Source organism: Peromyscus eremicus, chromosome 3, assembly GCF_949786415.1.
Source record: "Peromyscus eremicus chromosome 3, PerEre_H2_v1, whole genome shotgun sequence".
Classification (NCBI taxonomy): domain Eukaryota; kingdom Metazoa; phylum Chordata; class Mammalia; order Rodentia; family Cricetidae; genus Peromyscus; species Peromyscus eremicus.
In genome coordinates, this window is record NC_081418.1 from 30,015,065 (window position 1) to 30,041,306 (window position 26,242).

Genomic DNA, 26,242 nt, shown 5'->3' on the forward strand with positions numbered 1-26,242 from the left:
AATGATGTGGTAATCTTTCTAGAAATCAGCATGTTTTTATAGCTGCAACCCTAGGAACGTGCCGAGGGCCCTCAGTAGCACAGAGTAAAGTCTGGATTCATTAGGATAATATTCACAGAGTTCCTTGCTTGGGTCCTGGTTTCCCTCACGTGTAGTTAGGATGCCAATTAAGAACTAACTCTTGGTAGAAGACAGTAGAAGCCTGACTTGCACTCCTAGCCACTCTCTGGCATTTCAGTATCCCAAAGCGCCTGGGCCAAGTTTCCACGGAACAGGTTTGGTCATTGACTAAAACTGGGAGGGAAACTGCACAATTGGTTCTGTGAGCTGGTGCAAAGTGGCACGTTGCTGAACTCTGCCCTCTACGCAGCCTACCATTGCTGTTGTGGCTGAGAGGGTCTGTCAGTCTCCCTCCTAGCCCCGCCTTCTAAGACCTGTTCCGTGGTCAGCCTCAGATTTCCTTCAACAACGTTTTGTCAAACTCACCTTTCTTCTCCATTCCTTTTTAACTCTCACCTTAGACATTTTCTATCCCAGAAACTAGTCTTATCTTCCCTCCCAATCCCTCTCCCTTCTATTGTCTGAAATTTTCTGAGTACTATGGTGACGTTTGTTACCCATTTCAACCACATCTCTTACCACATGCACAGTGATTTATTTGCCACTCATACTGTTATTTTCTTGATATGGACTATGGATTCTAGCTCCTTATATCTGGTACTTAATACAACAGCTTGAACAAAATACGTACTTATCAAACAAATAATTATAACACATATCCGTGTTTCAAATTCGGCTATTAAATGTTTCTTAGTAAAAAGACCATTTCCTGTAAACTACCTTTCACCCTTCCCCTCAAATCTCTAATAACTAATTTAGAGAGTAGTGGTTTTTGAAGATTTAAATTAACACTGAGAAGAAACTAGAAATTTGGATTTCTTCTAGCCGATACTTCCTCCTTATACTCATAGACACTGCCCATGCACATGTGTGTCCCAGCCACTTTGGGAACACAATGACTTAAAGAGGGAAAAAATGAAAGGAAATGAACAGATAAAGATAAAGAAGGTGGGTATACAGAAATGACTGCACTTGGTAGCTAACTGAAATCAGGAAAGGAGAGTTAAATCCATTAAGAGGTATCAGAGGGTGGATATCACTGCTCCTTTGGACCTTCTGACACATTCCCAGAATGAGTGATATTGCTGGGGGGAGGAACTTGGGACATCTAGCAGATATTGTTCAAGTAGTGATAGTCACAGTGGTACCCTCTCTTGATATTTGCCTTTGAAACTCACAGGTTTTCACTGCTAGACACCAGTCACAGTTTCACATTTAAAACAATGCACAGATAAATGAAAAGAGGAATAAATGTCTTTATAAGTACCCTTTATGGGCCCAGGATTCCCCTCACTCAGCACCACTTCACAGGCATGAAGCACACGTTAGGCAGGGGAACCCCTGTCCTGAACTGCATTAGCCCAGTTGAAAGCAGAGAATTGGGTTGGGGCTCAGGACTCTGAGTACTTGGCCCACTTACGATTTCTGATAAGTAGTTCAAGTCTGAAACCAGATGAGAAAATGTGACATGAGTCTCACTCCTTAGTGGAAAGATGGAAGAGAGGGATAGGAACTATCGACACTTAGATGAATCGCAGACTAGAATAGAGTCATGGGCTTCCACACTATTCCAGGGCATGACTGAACACGTTCGTTTCATCCATCTCTCACCTCTTCTGGTCGTCCGCTAAGACAGTCATTAGTTACTCCTTATTGAAAGTGAGCCAACTAGGCCCACAAGGACGCCGTGGCTCTTGCTGCGTTCAGGAAAAGCGGCTTCCCTTTGATTGGTTAATGTAGTGTAATCACTGGCTTTGTTTCTTCTGGTTTCTACTATCTCTATGAAATCAGTGCTTGACAATTTGGTTTCTCTTAGGGAAGGACAGAAAAACCTCCTCACAGCATCCAAATCTGCCACACTTGGAACGATTGTGTGAATCACTGTCACTCCTTGCTGAGACTGATGCTCAATATGAAGGCTGCTAACCAAAACCACATGGCCTCAGCCTGTGTTATATCTGGTTCACCTTAGGAAATGATACAGATGCAAAAGTTTGAACATTTCCAATTCCAAAGCCCATACCATTATAGAATTTTGAGTGTTCTAATCCCGGGAATAGATCTATATTTATGTATGAATGCAAGCATTTGTACACATGCAAATAGACAGCCATACACACATGTACATAAAACATAATCTGTTCCAAGAATTTTTCCTGCTATAGTCCAACTTCTGTCAAGACCTCATCCGTCTCTGCTACAAGGTTTTGCAGCTGCTGAAGCCCACACTGGTCTCCTCTCTAGTCTACAGCATTGGCTGCCAGGGCAGTGTTTTTAGTTACATGGCTGCTGAGTTCTTTGTGGTGCGTAATTAGTCATGTGCTTCTATGTGTTAGTCTCTTGTCTCCCTGTGTGCATTGCGCCTTCAGAAGATGGGTTGAAAAAACATTTGGCACGTGTGTCAAGTTAAGAATGGATTTTTACATTTTTAAAGAGTTACACATGTATGCGAAAAGTAAAATATGGGATCCCATGACCTTCAAAGTCTAACATATTTATTATGATATTTAAAATTCTTTGAAAACTTCATAAGTACATATAATGCATCCTATCATACCCAACCCCTATTTCCACCCTCTAACTCCCTCTCCCCATATATCTTCCTTCCCACTTCATATAGATATAGAGAGACAGACAGACAGACAGACAGATACCGTTGAGTCCATTTAGTCCTGCTTTATATGCACATGGGTGTGGGTCATCCATGAAGGCATGAACACAATCTCCTTCTAGTCCATCTTCAAAATAAAAGGACTCAGCTAAGAGCAGCCTTTGTAAGCCCCTCCCCCTCCATGCTGGAATCTTTGACTGGCTTGGTCTTGAGCAGGTAACCGTATTAAAAGCACAAAACTTTCTTGATAAAATAATGAAAAATATGACGGGGGGTGTAGCTTGGTGGGGGAATATGTGCTTAGCATTTGCAGACCTTTGGGTTCGATATTCAGCAGCGGAGGTTGGGGGAGGTGTGAAATGATTTATAGAATTCCTACACTCAAGCAGAGAAAATCTTCCCTCCCAAATGGGGAGGTAAAATGATGGGTTTGAGTTAGGCTTATCCAAATATAGCTAGCAGGCAGATGTGGAGACGTGCTGGCCCTAAGGGGTACAAACCCGGTGCCTGTGGAGAATTAGGTCATCAGAGCTCAGCAAGTGAGGCTCTGGCTGCGGCATGGTCACCTGGTGAGTCACAGTGCTGAGGCAGCAGCAGGCGACCAGAGGCCTGTTTGTGCTCTGCTGGTGGCTGGCCAGACTGAAAAGATATCCTTTCGCCAGCTTCTTCTGCTAGACTCTCCTCTGGCCTGCTAGACTAGGCTTCGGGCTGTCATGGTTCCAGGGCCGGTGAAGCCATCTCTCAGAACGGCTTCGTCTAGGGAAGTCAGTGGAAGTCGTAGTGAGGTCGTGTCTTCTTTTCACGCTGTGCCCTGAGAACATCAGACTTGAGTTCTCTTCTTAGCACAGCACAAGGTCTAGACAACACCAACTTTTGACATTCAAGACTAGCCTGCTCTGCCCAGGAGCTGATTCTTCTGCACTGCACAGGAAGTCCTGGCTTTGGTGTTGATCACTGAGAAGTTCAAGTGAGTGGGGAGTTAGACTTCCTCTGCACGAAGCAGAGCCGGACACTGAAGTCCAGAGCCCTGTGCCTCTGCCTGCAGCGGCTCCATGGCACCCCCCACAGGAATGGCGTTTAGAGAAGAAAGCTGAGCAGACACTAACACAGTTGAGTGTTTAGCCAAGCGGTGGAAAAGTCTAAGAAAGGACACTGCATTTTGAAAGTTGAGTCTCCCACAAAGCCAGTACTAGAACTTAGGCAAAATACGACTATGAATAAAGTTTATATTAAAATCTTCTGTTAATTTGCCATGGTCAAGGATGTAAGAATGGGTATGAGTAAGCTGGAATGATTTTACAAGACTACATTTCAAAAAAAAAATTATCTACATGACTGATTTAAATTAGCTATAGATGAGCTAAATTTGTCCTATAGATCAATTAAAAGAATCACTATTTTAAATATATCACATCCTTAATTACACTGAATTAGAGGTAATTGCATACTCGCTGCATATATCATAGTGTTAATTGGGGGGAAACATTTTGAGTCAAACCTATTGAGGTTTCTAGCACTTCAATTTTCTTTTCATAAAAAAGAAAAAAAAAGTTTGTCTGAGTCAGGTAAAAAAATCTGGCAAGTACTCATGATAATGAAAACACACACAAAAAGAAAAAACCACTGAATTAATTAAGGTATTACTTCAAAGTCTATAGTGTAGATTAATTCCTGTTATCTCTAGGATGAGATGTAAGATAGAGGCTAGGGAAGGGAGTTTGCAACAAGTTGAGTGTGTGTGTGTGTGTGTGTGTGTGTGTGTGTGTGTGTGTGTGTGTGTCTTTATGCCTGCATGTATATGTGTATGTGGTGCACAATCCTGTGAGTATATATTAAGGTCAGACTGAGAGTTAGCCCTCTTTGCATGGTGCTTTGCAACATGGAGAGCTTAAACCAAGGCTCACTATGAAAATCCCATTGCTCAGACAGCGTGCAGCTCTGTGGGCCTGCCCCAGGCTCTGGGTTGCCCAAGAATCTCAGCAGGAAGAGAGATGAGGAGAGTCCCCTCTCCTGCAGTGAATGTTGGGACATCACTTCTTTCTGGAAGTGTTCTTCTCCTCCCTTTTAGTTTTCTGCTATGAGGAAAGAGGAAAAAGAAGTAGATATGGACCCATGCATTGTGAAACTAGAATGTCCTTGACCCTGTTTGTTTCCTAGCTCCAAATTGCACAATCTTTCAAGATCAAGGAGTCCTGGAGAGCCTGTCCTAGCATTGTGCAATGTCTTCACATAGGAATTTGACTGGAGAGAGATAGAGACAGAACTCCATATTACTAATCCTTGAAAGCAGGAATTTTAGAGACTGATTTCCCAAAGGAAGGGCCTTAAAGTTCACAATGTAAATACTACATCAATGCTGATGCAGATTTATATTTAACCTTTACATCTGTGGAAACAGGTGTATAGGGGCGGAAGCCCTGGGTGCAGCAACCTCTTTCCACTGAAGAAAAAGTCAGCAAGCTCTTGTAGGCTTGCAGGCATTCCAAGGAACTCCCAGAGATCACCTGACCCAATCCCCTGTTCATTGGACTCAGCAAGGTGCACCTTAAAGCTGGTTGCTCCGGAGAAGGGCTTTATCTCTGTGGAGAAGGGCCTTATCTCAGGTGACTTTACAGATACACAAATTCTCCAACAAGGCTTATTACTTAGGCGTGTTGGAGGGCACTGGGAACAAAAAATAATGAGAGTTCCTGTGTCTTCATGACAGAAAGCTGACAATGGTTTATGATCCACAATGGCTCCACAAACTATGAATTGTATTTATATCCCAGAAAATCCATTAAGTAACTCTGTGCCTTAGGTCAAGTTTTAAAGTTCCCCGATGTAGAGGGGAGGAAGCAGAGCCTAATAAAAGAAGGAGCAAGACAGCCACAGAGTCCTGGCTGTGAAACATCTCTTCTAATGGAGCACTCCAGATAGTCTAAGATTTGAAATGGTTCATTTCCCCTTTAAGCAGCTTCCCTTGGCTCTGGCTATCTCTACAAAATGGATCAGTGATCACCAGTAGAAACTCAATTATCAATTCATTGATCTCTGTTGAGTTTCTGGTACATCCCAGTTACCTGCTACGCCTCAGAATAATCTATAGTGCTTTAGCCAAGAAGAGCTTCTAATTAAATCGTGAGCTAGTGCTCATTAATACATCAAAATAAGTGTCCAGAACTGAAACATTTGCTTAATTACGAGCTACAATAGGCTTAGTATCTCTAAGACTCTCTCAGTTTGCTAATTGATTGCCATTTAAAATGAAGAAGTTGTCAGTGCACGAAATAGAGTATTTTAGGTGGCTTTTAGTCATAGCGGCAAAAGATGTAAGAACTTTACAATTCCATGTGATGGGTGGTCAGCCTTAAGGAATGAAGTCATGATACAGAAATAAAACTGAAATTTTTGTTGTTCTTAAACAGTGAGTTGTAGGGCAGGGGATGAGGCTGGGTGACAGAGTGCTTGCCTAGCATGTAAAAAGCCCTGGTTCAGTCACAAACACCACAAAATATTAAAAGTTTCTGATGATTATAATACATGATAATAATAGAGGATTTCTAACTTTCAAATCATTTTCCTAGACTTGTAGCTGTTTATAAAGATGTCCGAGAATGAACATTCACTTCTTTTCATCTAAGATAGACTTCACTTTCCTTAGTATATCCCACTGCCTTCATCTTGCACAGATTTATCAGTTCCCAGCTGCCATCAGGACTGCCCTATTCCTGAAAAAGACAGTTTAAAAAACAATAGTTCACTGTTCCACACTCATGCCCCCTCCGCCTTGTTTATTCAGTCATTCTATCATTGTTGATTAGCTCTCTATTTTCCGGATGTTCTACCACTCGCAATGTAGTATTGAAGGATCGGAGACCCATGACTGGAGCTGACATTAATTACACAAGGAAATGTTGAGTTGTAACAGAAACTGTACGGTGTGCTTGTTCTCTGTGACGAATGGGCAAAAGCTGTCATGGGAATCTACAACAGGAGCATTGGCTTGATGTGAGTGAGCATCAGAACAAGTCTTGTAAGAGGCTGGTACTAAGCTCATAAACAAAGGACGCTTAGGTGCTAACTTAGCTACGTGAACATGGGAGGAGCACCCCGGAAGAGGAAACCGCATAAGTCAAGGTCGTTAATGGGAAGATGCCTGGAACACTTGGACAGCTAAAGGAGGACCTGCACACTGAGATACAGAGAACACAGACCTGCAGAAGTTGGGTAGAAGTCACATGATATGAAATCTAGCAGGCCATGTTAAAAATTATTTTCCTAAGAGCAAGGAAATACATTAAATGTTCTAAAAAGAAAAGAAGAGGGAAGAGGTATTGAATCATTAAAAAGAAAAGAGAAAAAAAGATCTACTGTAATACGAACAGCTAACCTGACAGTGGCTAGGACAAAGATCGTGGTGCTGGAGACAGAAAGACCAGGGGTAGGTCTTGGAAATAGTCTGTTGACAAACTAGAGTCACTCAGAACTGGGAAACCGGAAGTGAGGAAATGCCTCCACCAGAATGCCTTGTAGGCAGTTCTGGGTGGCATGTTCTTGATTGTAAATTGATGTGGGACGGCCCAGCCACACTGGGTAGTATTATCCCTGTGCAGCTAGTCCTGGGAGAAATAAGCAAGATAGCTGACTGTGACCCTAGAAGCAAGCCAGTAAGCAGCTTTGCTCTGCGGTTCCTGCCTCTGCTTGAGTTCCTGCGGACTTCCCTCAGTGGTGGACCGTGATTCGGACATGTAAACCAAACAACCCATTCTGCCCCAAGTCACCTTTGGTCGGTGTTTTATCACAGCAACAAAAAGTTACTAGGACAGTTTGAAAATGAAACTGATGGAAACTGAAGGTAGATTACATGAGAGGGATGAAAGAGGAGGAATCTTGAAAACACTTAGATGTCTGAATTGAACATCTGGAGGGATGGAAGAGTCATTCTGTGAAGTGTATAATATCATAAGGTCAGGAAGCAGGGAGTTATGTTAAGCCTGGGGATCTCTCAGACATGTGGATGGAGATGCAGATGTTGAATCAATGAAATAAATATCACAGGAGACACACACTGCCAGGGAGAGTATGACGAGTGTGCGGTCCACGAGTGAACCTAGACTGCAGGCGTGGGTAGTCTGATGTGGATGTCCAGGTGTGAATGGTCCTGCACAGGAAGAACAAATGCTTAGACTTGAGAGGTAAAAGAAAAACCAGGATTCTGAATATGTACATAGAGCCAGGGATCCTCAGTGCTTGTCATCGTCCTGTAGTATTGAACAGTATTTTTTTAACCCTTCCAGTTGAATTTGAACATCACCATATTGGTACATGTCTTTCAGGAAGCTGCTTACCGCGATACTTGATGTGCACATTTTTTAAACCTTTCTCCCAGTGGTGGCCAAGTGTAAAGAGGAGTTCTGCATGCTGATTCTGTTCTCAGAGACTCATATGAGCTACTGAATTTAATCTTCACAACTCTGTGTGGCGGGGACATTTTTCTGTAGCAATCTCTATTTTACAGATGGGGAGAGTAAAACAGAGATTACCTCAATTTCTGAGCACAGAAAGATTGTAGGAATTGTATAAAATGCATGCATTCAGGACCTTGATGAAGGCAGTTAGCATATGCCCAGCAGCCTCCCCATAAACTCTCTATAACTACTACTTCCTTCCACTTCTCTGGTCAAAAACATGCACATATACATGAGTTTTAAGGTATGTCGTAGTATGAATTTTAACAGCTAATATATTATTATTATTACTATTATTAATACATCTGAAATTCATTTCATAGGACTTGCTGCTAGGAACTGTACACTTATGTCAAGGAATGAGATATTTAAGATTTTCTTTTTCTTTCAGCAGCATCTAGGTTCTGTCTTCATGAGTTCCCATTTGAACCACAGTGTAAAACTGAGATAACATTCTTTGCCTCCCATTTTTGAGCGCCCGTACACACAACAGTGCCTAGTAAAACTGGAGCCGTTTCAGTCACTACAGCATTGGGGCATGGGTAGGGCTGTTGGTCTGCTTGACATTCTGAGCAAGCTCTTTAGTGACACACAGCGAAGTTTCTTACTGGTGTGATTGCCTCCGGATTCACCTTAACTTTATGGCCATATGTTATTCCAGACCCTGCTGAGAAATTCATCAGGCTGTGAAGCGCGCAGTGATGAATATCGGACGGAGTTTACCACGGCTTTGCAACGTGTTGATTTATTCATGGGCCAGTTCACCCACGTGCTCTTGACATCTATATCCACCTTCATTAAAGGGGACCTCACCATTGCTAATCTAGGGACATCAGAAGGTCGCTTCATGCAGGTAAGTGTTTTCTTAGAGTCTCTGGTTCTGTGTAATTGATTTGTTTTTGTTTTCACCGTAAGATATATACAAACAGGCTAAAAAGTGAAAATCACAGTGGAAGCTAGAGACAGAACCTAAAAGGTCAACAGTGAAGCATGGCCTGCTTTTTATGAAGTAGGTAGATTGTTTTTGTAAAGTTTTTGAACCTTTCAACTCAAACGTGGTTGCTTTAATTTTCTCATCTGGAATGGCCTTTTTTTTTAATTTTCCATTCATAACTTCTGTCACATGATTGGAAAGTAAAAATGAAACAATTAAGCACTTCCAGGCAATGTTTTCCTCTTTCAGGGGAAACTGTGGATCAAAGGAGAGCTATTGTGTGAACTGTGTGTGTCCATGAGAAGAGACATTCATATCCCTGAGAGACATTGGCAGGATTCAGGAAGGGATGTTTATCAACAAAATCCCTCTAGAACTCAGGCTCTCCGCATTCTGCAAAATGGTGGAGGCCCACACAAAGAAGTTCAGATACTTAATATTTTTAAAAGCAGTCTTTATTAAGAAAGGCTTCTAATGGCCATTGACACTATTTCCATGCAATAAAGGTTCACATTTCAGACTTGATGGAATTAGTGTTTCCTAGATACAAGACTCATACCACTTTGCAGAAATTAACAACCCCTCATGCTGGATGTATTTTATCGCTTTAATAGTTATTGGTGCTTTCACCATGAGTTCGTGAGCAGATTCTCAATTAATACAGGAGGACAATGACATCTGTGAGACTTCTGTGAATATTAGGAATGTCTTATAGGGGAAGATGCTTGTTTTTTAGTTGTCTGATGTAGTTAATATCCTGATCGGATAATGGCATCTAGTAAACCTTAACTGAGGCTGATGAGATTTCCCTCTGACTTATCCATCTAGGCATTGTGTATCTGTATTATTTTACAAAGCAAAGTTTTGAAAATTCTCATTGTCTTTAGAATAGTCTGGATGTTGGTCACTGCCATAATTTAAGAGCTACAAATCATTTCTTTTATGCTCTTGAGCTTAGTGGGACTTTTTCAAAGTCACAGTGTCACAGAATGTTGACAAAGATCCTGTGATAGGAGCGTTTGCACACTGTGTCCCCAACTACTGCTCCCTCACTGCTGACCACTCCTCTTCTCCTGCTCTCCCTGTCTTGTATACTGTCTGCCTGCCTCACCAGTCTTGCTCATTTAATTCTGTTCTTAACTGTAAAACTGGGACATGCATTCCTTCCACAAACTTACGCACTTTGACATTTCAATATGGCCATCACCTGTTGTCTTTGAAATGGGATTACATTGCTTCTTCATTCATACTGATAATTGCTATCTATTCCATAGACTCTGAAGGACAAGTGGACATCTAGTGAGTTCTGGATGTGCTCCTGGCAACGGCTTGCTTCCCTTCGTCTTCATTTCTGCTTTTCTTTTTTTCCTAAGTTGCCCATTATTGTACCAACCCAGGTCTTCATTAACACACTTTTTCAGTCACTTTAGGTTTGAGAGGTACTTTTTTTATTTTTATGATTATAATATAATTACAACATTTCTCCCTTCCTTTCTTCCCTCCAAACTCTCCTTCCTCTCTCCTTCAAATTCATGACCTCTTTTTTTGCACTGTTATTGCCTGCATATATGTGTGTGTGTGCTTGCATGTATATATATACATATTCCTAAGTATAACCTGTTTTGTCCATAAAGGAATATTTTATTAAACATCAAAAGAGTCATAGTCTATTCTCACATGTTAAAATTATCATGAAATCCCGTTTTTAAGTAAGTTACTTTAATAAAAGAACTCATACAATCCAAGGGATATATCATGTTTATATAAAATCATATACTCATTATGATTAAAGTTCTGTAGTTGATTCTTGTCTCTTGGTGTGTATGGGAGGAAAAAGCTGTCTTCTGTAATTAATGTCACAAAGAAAAAAAGATAATTTTGAAGTCATCAAGCATATATTAAGAGCCTACTGACTTTTCTCTACTGGGCAAGTGAGTGAAGCAAAGGAAACCCAGAACCTGCCTTTGAGGAAATAAAATTTTGATAGAGGAGATTAAAATGCTTGCCTGGCAGCAATAGTGCATACAGATAAGGAGCTTGGGACCACTGGGGATTTATTTCTATTGATACTTGTGTTCCATCGAGTTTTATATAAATAAACCTAAAGCATTTGACAGTCATGGAATCAGGCAGCCAACAACACTGAAATCCAGTTTGTTTACATCAGGCACAGTGGAGGAAAGAAGGAAGGAGGCCGAGAAGACAGGAGGCCTTCAGCTGGCTTTGCCAGAGTCACTTCCTACCAGGTTCTGTCAGTGTTTTGACTGGACGAAAACTCTAAAGCCGAGGCCCGGCTAAGTCTCTGCAACTCATGTTTTAGTAAATACTATAGCATTTCTGTTACAAAATAGAATCAACATATTTTTTTTCCCTCCCAAGGCAGCTGCCACACATGAAAAACACAGAGAAATGATTTTACTTCCTTCCTACCCTCAAGCCTAATGGCAGAGTTGCTTAGCAAATTTTTTTATCCCCAGAGTTTGCAGCTGTTTCTGCCCTTCCTATTGTGTTGGTGTTCGGCTCGGGCTGGGAACACAAGCTACAGCCCCAGCTGTTGGGTGCAGAGTGAATCAGGTATTTCACAGTGGTTATTTGATTAGAAAGAATTATATTGTTTAGCTAACAATAGTCTGTGCATGGCAGAGAGTACATTTCTGACATGTTGCTAACTTTAAAAAAAAAGTGTAACTTATCTCACGCAGGTGCAGCTAAATCTAAATACACTGACGTGTACATGTATCTGAGTCTAGATCAGTGGAAGTAGGTCAATAATAGAATTCAAAAACGGTTTTGATTTGCATGATCACTCTCTTGGGAGGCTTTGAAGTAAAATACTAAGTAGTGTTTGAGATAGCAGAAGTAAACAATGAGAGTATGTGCCCTTACGGAGAAACCTAGCCCAGTGTGCTGGGCCATGTGGGAGAAGGATGGATTCTCATGAAGATCACAGGACTAATCACGGGGATTGCCCACGTCTCCCCTTCTGAGCTCCTCATCTAATCTACATCTAAACAATGCTTGCTTGATTTTTTTGTTTTTACAGCCCTTGTCTAAGACCTTTAATCTCTAAATGCAAAGCATTGCTATTAAAATATTTGTGCATGGCTTTCAGGCCGGGGAGAGTGAGGGGATCCGGGGTGGGGGAGGGGGCCAGAGGCCTTTCCAAGACTTGCTTCAAATCCAGCTCCACAAACATTTACTGGACAGCCACACTGTGTCTGCTAACAGGGCCCGCTGCCTGGGCACAAGCACATCTACCGTGAAGTTCTCTGCTACCACCCTGGTCTTTCTTCACCGCTCTCCCCTTTCCTGTTCTGTTACTCTCAGTGTTGGCAACACCCATCACTTTCTTTCTCTTCTAGTCTTATCTGAACTAGTTGGGTCTAGCAAGAAACTTAAAGAGGAAAGATGTCTTTTGGTCGTGATCATTCTTTATGACCACTACTTAAAGGATTATGTTGGTAATCAGTGAAGTTGAGAATAATTACTTCCTTTCTGTAAAATCAGTTCTTCTGCTGACCTCCTGTCGTCAGATTCTTGGGGCTTTTACACCACCACCCTGGTGTACCACATCAGTGCTTCCCATTGGAAGGCAATGGCATGCCTCAAGTTTAGAATTATTGTTATTTTCTAATATGTAGACACATATAGGTTCGGCAATGTGAGCATTGGAGATGTGTCTGAATGAAGATTAAACTCACACATCGTTTCTCTTTAGGAATTGTTAATTTACTCATCTCTTATAAAATGTTCACACAGAGGCATCGTTAAAAATATCATTTAAAATGAAATATACAACACTGACCTAGATATAGTCCAAAAGAATATTATTAGCATTAGTCTTTTTATTTTGAAGAAAATATGTATAGTGAGTTCAGATGCTTCTTTGTGCTAAATAAGAACTTACTGTAAGTAAGAATTTCAAGATCATGACCATAACTAAAAATTAAGCTGGGTTCATGTATAGTCTTGTAAAAGTAATGTCTGCAATGCTTTTGAAGGACATATATTTTGTTCACTATCACATGCATAGAAATTTAGAGCATCATAAATATTTGAAACCCTGGGAAAATGTGAAACTTTTGTTTGTTTGGGTTGTAGATAACATAGAGAAGCTAAAATTTATTTCGTGGATGCTTCCTGTGGGGAGGAGGGAAGGCGGGAAACCAGAGCGACATGTGAAATATGAAACACACACAGCATTAGTTTATGAACCTTTATTCCTCTTAAGTAGCAGTAGCAGAAAAACTCTGTGCGTTGACTGGCTGCCCTGCAGCTGACGTGTTTGCAGTACTAATTTGGAAGTTGCCTTAGTTACTTTTCTCATCACTGTGACAAAATCCTGACAGAAGCAGCGTGAGCGGGAAAGGGTCTGTGCGGTCTTGAGCACAAAGTCCATCAGTGGCACAGGCATGACAGCAGCTGTGACCCATGGTCCTTCATGGAACCCACCCTCACCCATGCTGTTCTGGCACACCACGCTGCCACTCCGCCTCTGCTGTCCCACACCCTTCCCCAGGTGATCCGCCCCACCGGTGTCTGGGGAGTGTGCTTCATCTCCTGCTCTGTTTCTCCGGTGTGAATCCACCCTGCCACTTAGCAGCCTCTCTAGGACCCTGCACCATCGAGGCTCACGCTGACTGTGAGGAAACATTTTTCAAAGCCTTGACTATGGGTGATGAGCAGGGATGGCCAAGCAAGGATCTCCACTGACTCTCTTGAAGTAAACTTTCCTCTTACAAAAAATAAATAAATAAATAAAACCTACTTGGTAAAAAATAAAAACCCAAACCACAGTAAAGCGTCACTTCACACTGCTAAAAAGGCCATAGTTAAGAAAATGGAAAACAGGGCTAGATATGGTGGAACACACCTTTAATCCCAGAACTCTAGCACTTGAGAGGCAGAGACCGGTAGATCTCTGTGAATTCAAGGCGGCCTGATCTACATAGTGAGTTCTAGGACAGCCATGGTTTTTTTAGAGAGACCCTGCCTCAAGAAAATGGAAATGAAAAAAGAAAACGAAAGTGGTACCCCTAACTTGTAAGGATGTGGAGTAGTACAGAAACTGTGGGAAATAGCTTAGCAGTACTTTTCAAAAGTTAAAGATGGGGTTACATGATAAAAACCTTATGAAGGTTTTTAAAAAATCCGTATCCTAGGTTCAACACACAGGAAATATCAAAGTATATGTTCACACAGGAAGTTCCACATCTATCCATAGTAGCATTATATTCAAAGGCAAAATGTAGGGGCTACCCAAATGCCCGTTGAGTGGTACATAAATGCATAGAATGTGGTCTGTATATAGAGCAAAATGTTGTTTGGCAATAAGAGGGAGCATTGATGAATCTTAAAAACTTATACTAAGTAGCAAATGCCAACATAAAGGCCAGATAATGTCAATTTCCACTTACATGTAATGTCTAGAACAGGAATAAACAGAGAGAAAGTAGATTAGTAGTTGTCAGCGGCTGGGGAGATTGGACAATAATTGTTAAGGGATGTTCGTGTTCCTTGAGCTGCTGAAAGTATCTCAGAGTTGACTTCAGTAATGATTGCACAAATTTGCATAGACTCTAACACCTAGGCCTCTGTAACGCAGGCTGGAAGCTTCAGGGATGGAAGGGACAGCAGTGAATTCTCACTGGAGAAACCATCACAGTGGGAGATGCAGCACCCTCCCCCAAACATCTGTGTGGCGGGTCACATGGGGAAGGGTGTGGTTAGATCAGAGCAGCATGGGTGAGGGTGGGTTCCATGAAGGACAGGGAAGGCCCCTGGAAGCCATCAGTGGACAGCCAAACAAGGCGTTTAATCAGGGTTGCTGGACATTAAGGACATTTCCTACCCCTTAATATTCATGAAGAGGTTTGAGTGACCACTGAAATTCCTATTGACCCTACAACCACCACTACACCCTCCTCCACCTCACCCCCCACCCTTCCCCTTCTCACATGAAATTATGGAATTGTCTACTTTGAAAAAGAGAGACACAAACATTTGAGAAAGGAGACAGCCACATAGGTTTATTTTATGTTCAATTGTGCTCATCTGTTTTTAAACAAAATTAAATTGCAAAGCTGTTTAATTGAAAATGAAACTATGTATATGGTAGGGAAATTTGGTTTTTATGAATTATAGAACCTCACATAAAATTATTTTGTTCATATTTACCAATTTTCCGGTTATCTGTTCGTGTATTTTTTTTCTCACATCCTCTCTCAGATACCTTATTGGGAAGTTTATGTGGCCTAATAACCACAATGAGTAAGTAAATTCGAATTCTCGAATTCTTCCATCTCCCCACCTCTCAAACAATGCGTTAGATCTATATTTTCAGGATCATTAAAGAAAAAGGTTTTGTGGTCTAAATACTAAGGATTAGTCATGGACACAGTAGAAACTCGAAAGATAATTGCCAGTCTTCTATTTCATACTAATTGTTCTCAGATTGCCAAGTGATTTATCATAAGAATTAAACTTACATGCCAAATTCTGTTCTGTCCCTGGAAGTATCTCCATGACAACAAAAAGCAACTCCTAATTCTTGCAAGCATTGCTTCAGGGGTATTTTGAGGATTTTAGTGGTTACTCAATTATTTAGGATTCTGGCAATGAGAGAAAGGGAGGGATTAATGATAGAAAAAGCATTCTTGGCATTTCCATACAGTGGATGTTCCTGCAGAGAAAAGGCTAATGATGAAGTGAAGAGGTATTTGCATCTGTGATAAGGTCTCTCTGCTCATCAGTGCAAAGGCAAAGATTCACCCCCTCTTCTCACGGCCTTCTTTCCTGCCTTCTCCTGATGCCCAGTCTCCACAGCAGACAGCACCCATTCTAGTCCACAAGCTTTGCTAGCTAGGCTAGTACGATGTCATCTGAACCATCTACGCTCATTAAAACAGAGAGGTCTTCTTAGGCATGCTCAACTCATGCAGCCAAGGTTACTAAAACAAGAAGTAACTAACTGGCAAGCAAATGCATTGTGAAAGCTGTTTTAGCTTCAACTCCCCAGTGCTCTGTGAGAGTTCTGACTTGAAGCTTCATATTGGTACTTACTCCAGGGCTCCTAGAGCCAAGCAGCTGGGTGTTTAAGGAGGGCTCAAGCCCCGGGAGTCTGGCATTAGGTAAAGCCTCTGGGAAACCCGACTCTTGCACTTTCTAGCTAAATTCTCCCTTGGATTTTATTGAAAGCAAAAACAGTATCTACCCGAATAGTTGTGGACAGTCACTCTGATCTCTTAAGAAGCACTTAGCATGTGTCTGATGCAGTTACCTATGATAAAAATGTCGTGTGTATAGTGTCTCCAGCTGAAAAATCAGAGAAGGCAAAAACAAATCAATCAACCCAAGGCCAAGGATACAAAGAGCAGAGCTTCTTTATGAAAAGAAAGGGAAAGGTTAATCATTCCTGGGAAGTGCATCTAATCAGATATGTGATAAAGTTGAGATAACAATCTAGTAATTAAGAAGGGATTGCTTATTATAGACACAAGAAATTCTAAACAAAGCAAGAAGGTTATATATAGAATTACCATAAGGCTCCACAACTCCAGTCCTGACATCTCACGTGACAGCAGTATAAGGAAAATGCAACACATCCTTTCAAAGGGTTCTGGGAGACGATCAATGTCATGCAGTAGGTCGAGGAGCACAGAGGAAACCAGGAAGATTCGTGAAGAATGCAAATATCCAAGAGTTGATCCATAGTCATCAAAGAAGTGGAAATCACGGGAGGCTGAGTATTAAGACAAGCTGATGTTTGTGCTGATTTTGACTTGTGCATGAGAAAAGAATATTTTTTAAGTCTTTTATTCAAAGAGAAATAATTGGTTGGAGAACTATAGAGAATGGGAGAACTAAGAACCAAAAAAGATTTAAGATTGCAAAACTGAAGAGCTGAAATCCAGGTGATATGGTATAGGGGTTTGGGGTCTTCAGCGTCAGATCAGTGAGCAGCCCAGGGGTGGGGGCAAGGGAATGGAAATTAAACTCTTCTTCACATCGCCCACAGAGGTCACGAATGCCTATTGAGCCCTACATGTGGGAAATAACAGTAATTTCCATCCTGACCACGTGACCTCTGAGGTCATGACCACATGACCTTTGAGCCACCATTAAACTTCTGTGCAAATATAACCACCCCGTTAATGGAGGTGTTTTCAATGTGTTGAGTGTTCAGAGTAGAACAGAAATGTCGCGATGTTAAACTTTTATGGCTCAATGTGCATTTGGTTAGTTTTTCTATTAACACTTCACCCCATGAGAACAAATTAAGCACTTGGAAATCTTCCTAAATTGTTTCAGGCTACTTGGATTCTTCATTGTGTTAAAGAAGAAGAAAAAATTGACTATTTTTCTCCAGAATAAGTATATTTTGTGTGTATCTGAATACAAAGCACTTAATCACGTCTCTAACCTGCACTTCTGTTTTGTGAATGAGAAAACTATGATCGAGGGAGTGTTTTTGTTGTTTGGTTGGTTGGTTCGTTTTTTATTCTAATTTCAGAGTAACCATGGCTGCCCCAGGATTTCATATGGCAAATCAATGCATTTTGAAAATATAACTTGTAAACGTTTCTTGGAAGTGTAGGGCAGTTTCACAGTAGCTATGAAGCCCAGTTCTGAATCAGCCGCTTACCCAACACCCGCTGTGTGCAAACTGATGACCTACTTAAGAGTCTCTCTGAGCATGCCCAAACCCTCCTGAAATCTCCAGTCAGCTAAGATAGCCGTCCTGATCTTATCCCCCCAGCTGATCTGTCTCTGAACTTCCCTTGTCACTGGGGTCTAGAAACAGGAAGGAGGGAAATTGTATTGCCGGGGAATGTCCCTCATGACAAATACCTGAAAGCCACAATAACACCATTTCTCCAGACACATCATTCAAACATTGTTAAAGCCACCAGGCCTTATTTTTAAAGCCAGGACAAAATGTAGAACTTCATTTGTAATATAAGTAATAGAATATCATGAGACAGTGAGATATGTATATAGATATCAGCATTCAATTCAAATAGCCGGGGTCTATCCTGACCTCAGAAGATCTATAATTACAGCTTAAGAGTAGCAAAACTGGAATCAGGCCTGGGTTTCCAGACTCCCCGTCTTCTGCTCTTAGCCTGACTTCAAGGGAAACTGCCCCATGGGGAGGGTTGAAAGGACAGATTAGCTAATAATCCAGAAGCTGTGTGCCCTATGTGGTGGCTTCATTCTGGGGGAGAGCTTTGGCTCCCCCAGTTGTCCATGCACTTGTAAGGATTGGTCTGAATGTGCTGGCTGATTGATTGCAAGATCTTTCGCTAGAAACTGCTGAGGCCATGGGCAAAACATTCGAGTTCAGATGAATTGGCTTTGAGGAGATGAGAAGACGTTGTATTGATTTCTCACAGGATGAACTGTGGGTCTTCCGGTAGACCGCTGATGCACTTTGCTGTGCTGCTGTGTTTAAGGCGAGTCTGTGGAAATGGGGGTGTTTTCTTTTGTTTCTCAGGTCGTGCTTTCTCGGACTCTACCTTCCACCCCTCATGTGAACTTCCTTCTGGATTCCCATCCTGTATCTCCAGAAGTTATTGTTGAACATCCATCTAACCAAAATGGCTACACATTGGTTGTCACGGGGAAGAAGGTAAGGCCTCTTTCCACTGGAATTTCCATGGATATGGCTCTTTTTGAATGTTGTTGCTGTTTTAATAACCTCTCTCTGAGTCTTGATTCATATCTCCTCCATTTAGCTCTTTCTTGAGTCTTCCAGAGATTGCTTGAAGTAGAGTTATCTATTATCCAGGGGAGATTAGGCCTGAGGGGATCTTCTTTAGAATGTGCACTTATCCTTCAGTCCTGTTTTGCAGTGAAAAAAACAAACACCAGAATGCAAATTACAGTCCTAAGGCAGAACCCCAGAGCAGGCAGATAAATCCTGGAGACACACACAGGAATTTGACTCCAGCCAGTAATCCCTGTCCTCTAAGAGAGAGATGTAGGTCGTGATACCAGAATGGTATGTGACCTTCCATAGAACTTTCCAGGGTTTCAAGTGCTTCCCCTGCAGCTTACATTCGTCTCTCTTGTTATTTTAAAATCATCTCAGACAGAGCCACGTCTCTAAGCTGTAGAACTTCTAGCATTATAGGGTAGTGCTTATGGACCAGACAGTAATGATGTTTTCTTGAAGTGGTGGTTGAGGGGTTAGTGAGTTAGTTCTGGCTGTGCTGTCCAAGATTTTCTGAAACTCACAGCCCTGTCTCAGCCTCCCAGGTGGCAAGCATCTCAGTTGCACACTATTCAGCAAACAATGTGACCATTTTATCATGTATGTATCAAGAGTAAGAGGAGGCGTTTGACATTTTTAGATCCCTTAAAACCAATACTATGGGATTTTCGCATAGATGCTATCTTTATTAGATGCTACCAGGTGAGAATTCTGTGTAACTTTTACGCATGCAGTTCTTACTTAAGCAAACCCAAACCCCTCTAGAACTCTTTCTGTCCCTTTTCTCTGCAGATCTCCAAGATCCCGTTGAATGGCCTGGGCTGTGGACATTTTCAGTCTTGCAGTCAGTGTCTTTCCGCCCCTTCCTTTGTGCAGTGTGGCTGGTGCCACAATCAATGTGTACGTTCTGATGAATGCCCCAGCGGCGCCTGGACTCAAGAGATCTGTCTGCCTGCAATTGATAAGGTAGGACTACCTGTCCGCCATTGTGCATAATTTTTTAGTAAATGAAAATTCCGATAATGAAAAAAGAATGCAAAAGTCAACTTATTCATTTTGGTGGGGGGGGGACCAGTCAAAGTCCCCTCTCTGTCTTGGCTTTGTCCCTAAGGTGGCATTGGGACACCCCCTCACTCTGCATGTGAAGTGCTCCCTAGTTCCCCTCTAGGGTGGCTGTTCTCCCTTAGGTCCATGTGTGTTACCCAGTGAGGTGGGAGTGAGCAGTACTGCTCCCCAGTCAGGTTTGTTCCCTCCTGAATCACCCACATGGCCTGCTCTAGACCAGGTGCCCACACAGAAGTCCCCAACTCCACAGATAGGTCTTACATCCATGGCATACATGGGGCCCCTGAGTTGAACCATCCAGACTGATGATCCTTACACACAGGGGTTGGTTCCCTGTTCACCTGTGGGTGGCTTTAATCTTGTCTCAATGTACTTGAACAAGAAATGATGAGTCTAGAATAGCTATGCTGTCATCTACACGTCTATAAGCCATATATCCTTTAATTCACTTTGAAAATACTTACTGATTGTATGCCAGGACATATAGGTCAAAGAAAGAAAGTGCACTCGGCTGTTGAAGAATCCAGTTCCTGGCAAGGATGGCGGCCTGGACATTGCAGCCATTGCAGTCTTGCATTTGGAGCAAGATTTGCCTTGCACCATTGACATTGCAACTCTGAGTGTTGTTGGATTTTCATAAAGACTGGTTTGAAGATCTGCGGCAGTTTTTTTAGAAAACCTCTTGGCCCGTGTATATTTTGCTTGAAAAATATTTCCCCAGCAAGGACCCAGTATTAGCTTTTCTGTCTGTATGTAGAACAGTTGGACTTTAGTAAATGCCTCTTGTGAAAGTCGAGTGAAAGGGCTCTGGTCACCTGGAGCGCTCCGAGTAAACAAAGCAGCCGAGGGGAAATGGGGCTGGAGTGCATGGCTGTTTCCATTTAGTTACGGTTTGGAGCAAGATTTGCAGTGGGTAACTGGGTTTTCAGTCAAACCGTTTTCTGCTAGGTGTGATACGATTATCAAGCCTTGGCCGGGCCAGCCAGAGAACACACTAAAAGCAGAAAAAGCAACTGTAACTCTTCACTGTGTTGGTCCGTCTTCTTTTAAAGCCACATGCAACTGTATACTTTTATAAACTGCCTTGGCGACTTCAGGTGCCAGAAACTAGAACTCTTTACAGTCTGTGACAACTGTCCAGAGTGTGTGAGTGTGTGTGTGTGTGTGGTGTGGTGTGTGTACATGTGTGTGGTATGTGTGTGTGTGTGCGTGTGTGTGTGTGCGTGTGTGTGTGTGTGTGTGTGTGCGTGTGTGTGTACATGTGTATGGTATATGTGTGTGTGTGGTATGTGTGTGTGTGGTGTGTGTGTGTGTGTGTGTACATGTGTGTGTGTGTACATGTGTGTGTGCGTGTGTGTGTACATGTGTGTGTGTACATGTGTGTGTGGTGTGTGTGTGTACATGTGTGTGTGTGGTGTGTGTGTGTGTACATGTGTGTGGTATGTGTGTGTGGTATGTGTGTGTGCGTGTGTGTATGTGTGCATGTGTGTGTGCACATATACACAGGCACACACAATCAAATCCCAACAGTTTCTTTTCAGAACTAGCCACATTAGTGTTTAAGAAGGCAGACTGATAAGCTGACGGGCTGAAACATTTCATCTTGACCACTGTGCATCCCTTTACTAATCATGAAAGCCTTGTTAAAAATAGTTGAAAGCAGAGTCAATAGCTTAGATTTTTCCAGAACCACATAGTCTCTCATACAAGTCTTCCTCCTCCCTCATCTTTCTGAGGTCCAGCACTCTACAGTTGATTTTTCTAACTTTTTATTGATTCTTTGTGGATTTCACATCATTCATCCTGATCCCAATCATCTCTCCACCCCCTCTTTTCCGCTCTCTGCCCTTGCAACCCACTCCCCCACCAAAAAAATTTAAAAGTAAAACCAAAATAAATGTAAAAGGTTGCAGCGTATCATGCACAAGTTGATGAGGCTTGGGTTATATAGTAGAAAGAAAGTAGCACAGCTGAGTCTATAAATCCCCCCACCCCAGCCCTCCACCCCCACCCACCTCCATCCATAGCTGTTAGGGAGATTTCATGCCGTACTAGACCGTGACATTTGGCGTTCTCACTGTAAAAAAAAATAAGATAGATTGTCCCCTTTCCTTTTCTGCCCTAAATTCTACATGCACAAATCCAGCTGATGTATAGAATTTCACTTTGTGATACATATACATTAACCTTGCTTCTCAAGGTACATGGTGTTCAGTGGCTGGGATTCCTTGCTGTTTTAGAGATGAGTGATTTCAGGATTATAAACTCAATCCATTGTTTCAAATGTGCCACCTAATCTTCAAGAGCAACGAGAAATGTTCAGAAAATGAGGGGCTTTGCCCCAGTATATTCTGAATGTATCGGGTGGCGGGAGGGGGGACCTTCATACCTTATGGGACTGAAGATGACCTCAGAGACACAATAGAACTATATCATTGATCGAGTCCCAGATACTAGCCACAGCAGACTGGGCAGCCGTGCATTGCCACCAACACATTTGTGACCTTGTTTTTTCCTGCTAAACCAGAAAGTGGCTTCAATAGTAAAACTTAATTTTCAATTTTTTTTAACGCTTTCTCGTATTTTATCTTAATGGGGTGCGCTAACATAATCCGAAAGTCTTGTTGGAAGGGGCCCAGCAGTGATGTGATCTTTCACCTGTGAAACCCAGACAGGTGGGAGACCCGGCTTCTGTGGCTCTATGCAGGACACTCATTTCCTGCCCCGAGAGTTTCTCTGTACTTCAGGATAACTCAGAGTTTGCCAGCCCATTGTTGGGGCTGCGCAAGGGTGTGTGGTCTACGACAACTTCCTTCCTTTTCCCCTGGAAGAGGGACAGTTCCTCCTTAAGCTACTGGGACAGTGTTCAGCTCAGCGAATGCTAAGCAGAGGCATCCTTTCGAAGCCCCGGGGGTAGCAGAGGATTTGTTATTGCTATGTCTCTTGCCAGTGCAGCTGCCGAAGAAGTCTGTGTCTCTTCTCCATGATCGCCAAGTCTCTTTGCCTTTTCATAGGAAGCGATGATGTGTGCTGAGTGACAGGCTTCAGTTTTGACATGGAGCAGGGGAAGGGCTGGAGGCAGAGGGATCAGGTCCACATCAGCTTGGGCAGCTGTTTGGATGGAGAAAACCTTCTCATTAGAAGGGGCAGCAGCTGCCTGGCAGCCTTGGCCTGAAGAGGGTCCTGGGAGCGAACGCTTCTTCTCTCCTGCTAGATTTCTAATATCATAATAAACAGGGGGCTTTTTTTTCCTCTAGCAGTTCTCATTTGGCTAGACATAGAAGAGGTGAATGTTCATGAAAGGCACAACTGTGTAATGGATTTTTATGGCTAAAATGACGATCACAAAAGCATTAAGCTAAGATTTGGAAGGGTTTTATAACAAGGGTGAGTTAAGACGTTGGTTTGTAATTATTTACTTAGGAAGGATGGGAATGCTTGCCAATTTGGATTCTTCTGAAAGTGGTCCTTAGCGGTAAGACTGGTGCAGAGCAGGCTTCAGTACATGCTGGGACTTGGCTGGTTCTGAGTCTCCTCGATTTCATTTTTCCCACCATTGTGCTTTACAGTACAATTTACAATATGTCCCCCCAAAAGAGCATTTCCTTTCTCAATTGTCACACAGCTCCCCGGGAGAAGCTTATTTTTAACTTGGAAGTGTGTTTTGCCTAAATAGTTTTAGTCTATGAACTGTTGTCTTACAGACGTCATAAATGGCTCATGCTCTGGTTTATCATGGCGGCTCCCATCTTATTAATCTCTCCAGCGTTCACTTTTAACACACCAAAAATGAGCTTATTAGTCACTGAACATCGAACATGAGGAAAAACATCTTTAAAATGAGATAAAATAATGTCAAAGAGAATTAGAAAAATGACTTTAATACCAATTTGGGGATCTGTCAGTTTTGATTTTTTTCCAGCAGAAATAAGGTGTTGTTTGTATTAAATATTACGTAATTTCATTTATATTATGTATCAAGTAGTTGGCATATTTAAAAAGCTACTGCAAATCTTATGTAAGAAATACACATTGATACACTTACAGTAGATCCAGGGAGTTGGAGAGATGCCAGCAGAGGACCTGAATTTAGTTCCCAGCACCTAATTAGGTAACTCCCAACCAGCTGAAATTCCAGGACTAGGGGATCAAACGCCCTCTTCTGGCCTCCATAGCCAATGTGCTCACATGCACAAACCCCCACACAGAAACGTATACACAAGTTTTCAAAATAAAAATAAATATTAAAAAATAATACATCGTTTGCTTGGTTTCCACAATATGAAAAAAAACACATTGTGCAGTATTTTCCTTTCAAGTCTGTCTTATCCTTGTAGGTCTTCCCCACTAGTGCTCCCCTTGAAGGAGGAACAATGCTGACCATATGCGGCTGGGACTTTGGATTCAAGAAGAATAATAAATTTGATTTAAGGAAAACCAAAGTTCTGCTTGGCAATGAGAGCTGTACCTTGACCCTCAGTGAGAGCACCACTAATACGTAAGGAAGATGGGTGACTTTGCTGGGCTGGGCTTGGAAGACAGGCTTGTTTGGGAAGGGGTTGTTTTTGTTTTTGTTTTTTAATTAGAGTTTCTAAAAAAGGATAAATTGTTCAACATGTTCATCCATGAATTAATAAGGGTCTTGACCTGTCACAGCATTTGAGAGACTCGGAGAAAGAAAAAGGTGACATGGCCTCAGAAAAAGAAAAAAAAGATGAATTCAGCATCCAATAGTTGTTTTGTGGCTTGTTTGCTTGATCTGATTTTTATACAGAGTTGGAGTTTAATGTTTGTTCATGCTTGTTACTGTGGTTTTGTGTGCTTGACAAATTCCTGTGTGTACAGTTGCACACATAGCATTGCATGTGGACGTCAGAAGATGACTTCAGGAATTTGGTCACCTCCTTCCACTGTGGTCTCCAGGGCTGGGATTAGATGGGAAGGTCAGGTTACCAGGCTTGTGACCTTACCTACTGAACAGTCCTACCAGCCCGGCATCCAGGAACTTTGAAACTACTAAAGTAAAAACTCTGCAGAAATTGTCTCTGTAATTTGAAAGAGTGGCCTTTCCTCTTCAGACTCCAAACATTGTCTCTAAAGTCCTCTTGTGGACATCAGTAAACAGCTTGGCATGTGTCCCCTTATCACGATCCACCTGCTAGTCCTTGAAACAATGGCAACACCATCAATCACATTTTTGAGACACTTTTTGGATGATCTTAAATTTATATTGAGGTAATATTCATTGGCACTCTGCTATCTGGGCATTCCCCCAAATCCTGGGAGGTGTCAGTCTCATTCTTACCTAAAGTTCAGAGAGCTGGGGTGCAGCCTAGCCAAACTAAGCCAGAGATCAGAGCCAACAGACTACCAAGTTTAGGTCTCTGATCAAGGGCAGTGCCTGACCTACTGTATTCTACATATCCCTTCTGCAGTCTCTAAATTCCACAGTGAACAGGTAATTCAGAAACTGTTATATTGTAGTAGCAACAACTGAAGCTCTAACAGTTGAATCTTTATGGTTGAATCTGTTCTAGAGAGTAAATAGATTTCATTCCAGGGTCATAGAAGAGCATAACATATACATTTTAATGAATCCAAAACCAATTACTGTCAAGCTTGCTAGCCCAAAGACAAAAGCAAGTTCACCCTAGAAACATCCTTTGTTCTCCAAAACTCTTAATTATTGCAAAGTAAATTAAGATCTATAAAGAAAAAACACAATTCATTCTCTCTTTTTAGAAGTTACTTAGTAAAACAAATTATATTTCAACTTTATATACTATATATTAAACTATATAAAATTACTGATTAAAATTTGGCTCTGTTGGTGGCTAAGGAGATGTCTCGTTTGCCAAAGTGCTTGCCAAGCAAGTAGGAAGACCTGAGTTCAGTACACAGCACCCAATAAAAAACTGGGCATGGTGGTGCCCACTGGTAACCCAACACTGGGGAAGCAGAGACAGGAAGATCCCTGGAGCTTGCTAGCCAGGTAGTCTAGCCTAATCAGGGATCTCTAGGTCCCAGTGAGAGAGCCTATCTCAAAGCCAGGTAGATGGTGCCTGAGAAATAACACCCAAGGTTGACCTCTGGCTTCCATGTGCATACTTGCGCCCCCAACATGGCACAATAATAACAATAATTCTCTGGGAAAACTGCTACAGTTTCATAATGCTTTAAGTGATTTAAATAAACTTGTGACAACTATAGTCATAGAAACATAGCTGTTGGCATAAGCTGATGAAGAGAGTTGGCTTATTCGGAGATGGCACATTGCTTCATATGCTGCTGAGATAGCAATCATTATCTTACATGTGCCAAACAACCACATAATTTTACAGGCTTAG

General features: G+C 42.0%; 1 protein-coding gene across 1 annotated transcript in view; it reads left to right on the forward strand.

The window, feature by feature from the left end:
- Met (MET proto-oncogene, receptor tyrosine kinase) overlaps positions 1–26,242 on the forward strand; it is an 83,366-nt gene that overhangs the window by 16,547 nt on the left and 40,577 nt on the right. The window contains exons 3-6 of the mRNA XM_059257397.1: positions 8,843–9,034; positions 18,612–18,746; positions 19,623–19,796; positions 24,233–24,393. Of these exons, the coding sequence (XP_059113380.1) occupies positions 8,843–9,034; positions 18,612–18,746; positions 19,623–19,796; positions 24,233–24,393 (662 nt within the window). The remainder of the gene's footprint in view (positions 1–8,842; positions 9,035–18,611; positions 18,747–19,622; positions 19,797–24,232; positions 24,394–26,242) is intronic.